This window comes from Balaenoptera borealis, assembly GCF_965194805.1.
Source record: "Balaenoptera borealis genome assembly, chromosome: 10".
NCBI lineage: Eukaryota > Metazoa > Chordata > Mammalia > Artiodactyla > Balaenopteridae > Balaenoptera > Balaenoptera borealis.
Window position 1 is genome coordinate 69,749,251 of NC_138874.1, and position 6,992 is coordinate 69,756,242.

A 6,992-nucleotide genomic window follows, 5' to 3' on the forward strand; every position below is an offset into this window, starting at 1 on the left:
GGCTGGCTCCGTCGTGTCTTAGTTCAGTGGCCCTTCATCAGAGAGGCCTTCTTAGTCACCTCCTTTGTTCTCTGTTAGAGTGCCCTGTGTGTGTACCTGGAGTCGTTTACTTGCATACTGTCTTCTAAAAAACATCGTTACTGAGATATAATTCACATCCCATCAAATTAAGCCATCTAAAATGTATGATTCCATGGCTTTAATATATTCACAGGCTTGTGCAACTGTTACCACAATCAATTTTAGATCATTTTCATCTCCCCCTCCCCCAAAGCCCCATACCCATAGCAGTCACTTATTCTCCTCTCCCACCAACTCATAGCACCCACTAGTCGAATTTCTGGCTCTATAGGTACGCTTATTTTGGACATTTCATATAAATAATCATACAGTGTGCAGTCCTTTGTGACTTAACTTTTTCTTAACATGTTTCAGGGTTCATCCATATTGTAGCATGTATCAGTACTTCATTTTTTTTTATTGCCACATAATATGGATATGCCACATTTTATTTATCCATTCATCAACTGATGGATATTTGGATTGTCCCCACTTTTTGGCTATTATAAATAATACTGCTCCGAACATTCATGTACAAATTTTTGTGTGGACATGTTTTCATTTCTCTTGGATGTATACTCAGGAGTAGAGTTGCTAGGTTGTATGGTAACTTTTTGTTCCTTTTGAGTAACTGCCAAACTGTTTTCCAAAGCTGCTGCACAATTTTACAGTCTCACCAGCAACGTATGAGGGTTGCAGTTTCTCCATGTCCTTGCCAACACTTTTTATTATCTGTTTTTCTTTTTGTTGCTTGTGCTTTTCAAGCAACATAAAGAAACATCATATCTAAGAAAAGTATCATTCCTAAGCCAAGATCATGGAGGTTTACTCCTATATTTTCTTCTAAGAATTTTATAGCTTTAGCTCTTATGTATAGGTCCATGATCTATTTTGAGTTAATTTCTGTATGTGGTATAAGGAAGGGGTCCAACTTCATTCTTTTACATGTGGATATTCAGTTGTCCCAGTACAGTTGGTTGAAAAGACTATTCTATCCCCATTGAATCATCTTGCCACCATTGTTGAAAAGCTTATTGTCTTTCTATCCTATTAAACTCTTAAGTTCCTTGAGTGAAGGAACCAGATCTGTCTTATTCACTAGTGTATACCCAGTGCTTAGCACACTGCATGGTACAAGATATCGAGTATGTATTTGTTGAAATAAAGAATGGAGGAAGAGAGATAGCCTGGGGAAAGAGTATAGAGTGTAAAAGAGGAAAGAAACTAGAATCATCATGTGGATAAAGGGGGAAGTAAGTTTTTAGAGGGAAAATCAGTAGTCATGTTTTAGCTGTTACACGAAATTCCCCTATACTAGTGAGTCTTTCTAAATTCTGTTCTCAGTTTATTATTTTTCCCCCCGCTCTGGGTATATGTATTTAATTCAAGCTTTATAATTTAGATTCAGCATGAATCACAATAAATGGATCATCATCAGAGTTACTAATAGAAAAATTATCATTGCCATCACCAGAAACATAGATTTTAATTCCTGTACAATCATTACCAATTTTATCTCCAGAAATAACATCACAATATGTACCAGCAGGAAGACCAGTTTGCAAAGTTAAAGATAATGCCCAATCATTGTTAAAGACAGTGAATCCTCTGTTTCCTCTTCCAAAAGTTACTTGGTTGCTACCATTGTGTTTGTAAAAGGTTGGCCGTCAACTACATTACAGAACACAACCATGTTCCTTATTTGACGCCATTGATGTTCACAGACCCAGTCATTGCCACAGGTAGTATCTGGATTTCAATTTATTTTTTAATAATTTATTTTTAAAAGAGGTATATCCCTGTGTTTAAAAGTATATAGATAGAATAATATTATCCATATCGTTTTGTTCATATTGTTTGTTCCTTAGAGGGTATCATGGCATTCCTCTCCTAATAGCACTTATAAATCTTCCTCGTTCATTTTAACAGTCACATAATATTCCATTGCATATGGAATATTATGGTACTGAATACTATTGGTACTGAAAACTATGGTACTGAAAACTATTTACCTAGTTCCTTGTTTATTGACATGCAAAACAGTTTGTTTTTGATGAGAAAGAATCCAGTGGAAAAAAATAACTTGAAATTGTGATTGTGAAATACATGATTATCATCTTTATTTTATTTCTAGAAATAATTTACACAGCAGTGTAAAATAATGTCTTCTTACATTAGTATCTGAAAATTTAAAATGAAATAAATAAAATTTATTAATTTATCACTTGAAACTCTTTTTTAAAAAAAAAAAAGCCCTTCTTGTATTTCTGGGATGTTTCAGGACGTCCTAGAGTTGTTTTAGGAATTAAAATTAACCCTGCATAAAAACCCAGTGATTTTTGAAATTATATTGCATTTAAACATTTCTTTAATTGAAAATCTTTTTGAGGGTCCTGTGCTGTTTACTCTTTTGTAGGCCAGCTTTAATGACCATAGTTGATGGAATATATAAGGTTTGCATCCATGTAGGATCAAAGCTGATAGAGAAGATTCTTCTCAACATTTCTCCTGACTGGCTCAACAGAGTTATAGGTAAGATATCAACACGCCATCAAGAGGTTGTTCTTGGTGAAACCATTCATTTCAGGAGTGTAGATAGTATACTGGAACAGAAGGAACACTATACTGTAAATTAAGAGGGTTTTTTTGTCAGTATATAAGCAGAAGGATAATTTAGCTGAAGTGAAACACAAGACTATACACACTACTATATATAAAATAGATAATCAACAAGGACCTACCTGGTGTCCAACACCAGGACCTTAGTTTTATAATAGTTAAGTAAATGAATGTGCGACACTATATAAACATATAAAGATTGTCCAGTGTCGGTGGCGCGGATATGTAGGATCTTCAGCTCTGATGATAGGTCTAGTCAGTGGCTAACAACAAAGTGAAGATGACCCATTTGTCAGATGCTCAAACTCCATCGTTTTCTCATTAGTCTTAGACTCTCTAAGCAGATGAGTTAATCTGGTTCAGTTGATTGCTCTGTCTGTTAATAGTGGATTATTTTTTCTGGCTTTCATTTTTGCTTGAATGCTGAACATTGCATATAGAACAATACAGACTGAGGTAAACAGTATTTGTACCTGAAGTGGGCATGCCTGTTTTCCTAGACCTTTACTGGGGGTCGGGGGTGGGCAGAGTAGTTAATCTTGTCAGACCATGAGTTGGATTTGAGTTTTTTATTGTTCTGGTTACCTTCCGGTCACCACTGGCTTCCAGTTATCTAGCATTATGTATGCTCATGGTACGGAGTGGTTCTCCAGAGAGTTTTCCCTACTATTCCTGCTTCACCAATCAGCTTTAACACTTCACTCTGTACCTGGGCCTCAGAGAGAGTTTCTCTTCATGTTCTTGTACCTCCCCAGGTTGTACAAGCTCTATTCGTTGTCATTTGGTGCATCCCAGCCTGGAGGGAAGGGTAGGAGTGATTCCCTTTGATTCTGGTCCAGCCTTAGTCTTACACAGGCTCTGTGTGTCTGGGTCTTGGATCTGGTGCTTTCTCAGTGACCCTGCCCCTCCTGCCAAGTCAGCCAAGCTCTGCCTTGTGTCTTTGGTGGGTATCTTTGTGTGGTCCTGCCCCTCTCTCAGCAGCAGGGCACCGCTAATGGTCTTGATCCAGGGTGGTTTTCTGCCCCTCCCCCAGGGATAGAGGGATTTTCCTTTCACCTTTCCTCCATCTTCATCCTCACCATCTGTATCTTGGGGCAGTAGGACTTGAGGTCTTCCTCCAGCAGTTTAAAGCTTTTGTTCCTTAAGGGAGACGTCCTGAGTGGTGTTTTGTGCTTTTCCTTCTGGCAGCTTCTCCCCTTTCCCAGGCCTTCACCATAGCTGGAAGCTTTCTCTGATGTCTTGACCTGCATCCAGCCTTGTGAGTACCTGGTGAAGATAAGAAGAGCACGTGCCCCCTTGTCTTTGACGCTGGTCTACACTTGGCTTTTAGCAGTTCATTGAAACTTTCAGCACATTCTTCATTCTTGCTTGTTTGGTGGACTGGCTTCTTTCTGAGCTCAGCCCCAGGTAAACCCGTGCTCCTGTCCTATCTCTCCTTACACTGCAGTCTTCTTGGCAGCTGTACAACCTTGGCTCACTTATAGGTCCAAGAGATTGTGATTCTGTAGTTTGTTCAGCTTTTTCTAATAATTGTTAGGGTAGGAGCCACACTCTTCCCAGTATTCTGCATCCTAATCGGAAGTCTCTCTGTTTTTTTAATTCACTTTCTTTATTAATTTTCATTCTTTCCACTGTTTTCATGCCTTTTCTCATTGTTCTTTGTTTATTTTCAGTCTTGTCTTTTCATTTTTTGCACAGTGGCAGTTAGTCTTTATTTCTCAGAGAAGCATCGTTCTTATATACAGTATAGACCTGTGTTTTGCCCATTCCTGAGACAATTAAAGTCCTCCTTCTTGGCATTAATTAAATTGTATCCATAAGTGAAGATGTGGGCACCGTTATAAAGTGTTCATCAGATCATTCAGATTATCACTAACCTTGATTTTTTTTTTTAGCTTATCAAAGTGAAAATTCAAAAATTTTAAGAGTTGTACAGAATTCTCACACCTCCAGGAATATGTCATGGGCCCTCCAGGAGTCTGTAGACTCAATCCAAGAAAGGCTGGTGGTGTTGGTTAGGGAACCAGTAGAGTCTGAGCATAGTCAGTGATGCCTTGGCTGTCTAGTGTTGAGCAACTTGCTAAATGACTTGATTGGATGTCCTCAAAAAATGAGAGGAAGCATATAGGACAAATGCAGAATACAATGACATATCCACCTAGAATCTTAGTATTTCTATATATTAGCAAGATTTGATATTAAGTAACCAACTTAGAGTCCTGTTATATAAACAATAAATATGTGTATATGTAACTGTGATAAGAGCTATAGACTAGATAAATATAAGAGTACTTTTCTGATATGGACATGCCCTTTTTGTTTCAGGCTTAATTTAGGAAAAGATTAATCTCAGTTCTTCCCTCGATTGTTTGAAGAAGCCAGGGGCTGTACCATAATAGGAAACACCATCAGTCTGAACAGTGCATTACTTGTGCCTTCTCTCCAGATCAGCAGGAATTGTGCCTCATCATTCTAGAGTAACCTGTGACTAGAAAGAGAGGGGGTAGAAAGAGACATTTACAGTGGGTTTGGGACTTGAGAAACCAAGGAAAACAATGAACCCTTCAATGTGAGCATGTCCACACCCCTGGAAGGGATGCTAAGAGCCCTTCATGTTTCCTCTTCCTCAGCCCCTCCCTCAGACGTCACCTACGACCTGGTCGCCGCAGACCTGCTCCATGCCTTGCTGGCGGGCAGTGGGGCACCTTGTGTCCTGAAGGTGCAGAGCCTCTTTGTGTTAGATGAAAACAGCTACCCACTACAACAGGATTTCTCCCTCCTGGATTTTTATCCTGACGACATGAAGCACGGGTCCCATGCCCTTCTCTAAGACCAGAGGAAGAAACTGCAGGCACTTCAAGGAAGAGCACTGAAATGATTTGTCTTTTGAAATGAATGACAGGGCTTTTGCTCGGGGTTTTAAAATAAGTATATTTTATAAAGAGAGTTGTGTTAAAGGTATTAATTAAAACTTTTTTTTCCCTGAGAAAATTCTGTGAGGTTTTTTGTTTGTTTTTCGGTCTTTCCCTTTTTTGCTTCTAGAAAAATGATCTAGCAATGAAGGCAACATGCAGCAGTTCATTAGGATTAAAGGCTCTCTCCATTTAGTCCCTGCTCCATTCCAGGCACTCTCCTAAGTACTAGGACGCGGACCTGAGGCATTTCCTCAGGAATTGCTTTTCTGCTATGGTCACAAACTCTAAGTGCTTTCCTTACTCCTACGTTAATAAACCGTAGACATGACATGATTTCCTTGATTATAACTATACACGACTATGGATTAGTTCATAATAAGCCTACATTTAGACAAGTTCCAGACGAGCATGTCTTTCGATAAAGAGGCATTGAAAATGCAGGAAACATGGTCATGTTTCAACTCTTTATCAGGGGAGGCAGAGAGTCACATTGCTCATTTCTAGGATTTGAGTGCCTCACTGAATTTACTTGCCAGCAGACACTTTGCAGTTGGTTCTCTCATTACGACTGTAGCAGCAGCTCGTAGAGAAGGGTAGTCACCAATGAGGAAATAGGGAGCGGTACTTAACCTGGAAGTTTGGAGGATTACTAGATTAATCATATTGCTTGAACATAACTAAATTCATGATAAAATGAACAAGTTTATTTTACTAGGTGTGTTTTTAAAAATTCTTTTGGTTCATTGAAATTGTTTTCTCTAATTCAGGCTTTTTTTGTTTTTAACTTGGCTTCCCTAAAAATGAACCTCAGGAGTTTTGTGATTCTCCCCAAAACCATATACAAAAATGACTGTATGAGAGTGCACACACACAAAAGTACCTTTTTCTGTGGAGAAGGGTCTGTAGTTTCCAACAAAACCTTTTTATACAGTATATGACAATTTCTTGTCATGGGAGATCAAGCTCCTGCCTGATCTCTTCCACTCCACAACTCCCTCCAAATGGTAACTCCTCTCTCCATTCTGGTATCTCTGATTCACTTCACTCCATGCTCAGATAAGCTTAGATAGCAGGTCAGCAAATTGTCTGCATAATCAGATACTAGAAAAGCTAAGGAATTGTCCTTATTTGCATATGTGTATAGTATAATGTATGCAGCACTGTGATCATACTGTCTGGAAGAATCTTACCAAAATGGTGTAGTGATTCCCCTGGGTGGGAAATCCTAGTTTTACTTTATTCTTTTTACTTGATGGAATTACTAGGAAAATGTCCCTAACTTCTAAAGAATATAAATTCCCTATATTAAAAAGATCACTTCACTGGGAATTCCCTGGCAGTCCAGTGGTTAAGACTCTGCACTTCCACTGCAGGGGGCATGGGTTCGATCCCTGGTCA

The 6,992-nt window shown here is 38.8% G+C and overlaps 1 protein-coding gene across 29 annotated transcripts in view; it reads left to right on the plus strand.

Moving 5' to 3' along the window:
• The window catches only part of SHLD2 (shieldin complex subunit 2), a 95,062-nt gene extending 89,392 nt beyond the window's left edge, over nt 1-5,670 (plus strand). For 25 of the 29 annotated variants that reach the window (XM_082407895.1, XM_082407872.1, XM_082407871.1 and 22 more), the window contains 2 exons: nt 2,477-2,592; nt 5,310-5,670. In XM_082407895.1, coding sequence (XP_082264021.1) covers nt 2,477-2,592; nt 5,310-5,509 — 316 coding nt within the window. In that variant the 3' untranslated portion in view covers nt 5,510-5,670. The other 4 variants (XM_082407881.1, XM_082407870.1, XM_082407892.1 and 1 more) reach the window with 4 other exon arrangements.
• Nucleotides 5,671-6,992: the final 1,322 nt, after the last annotated feature.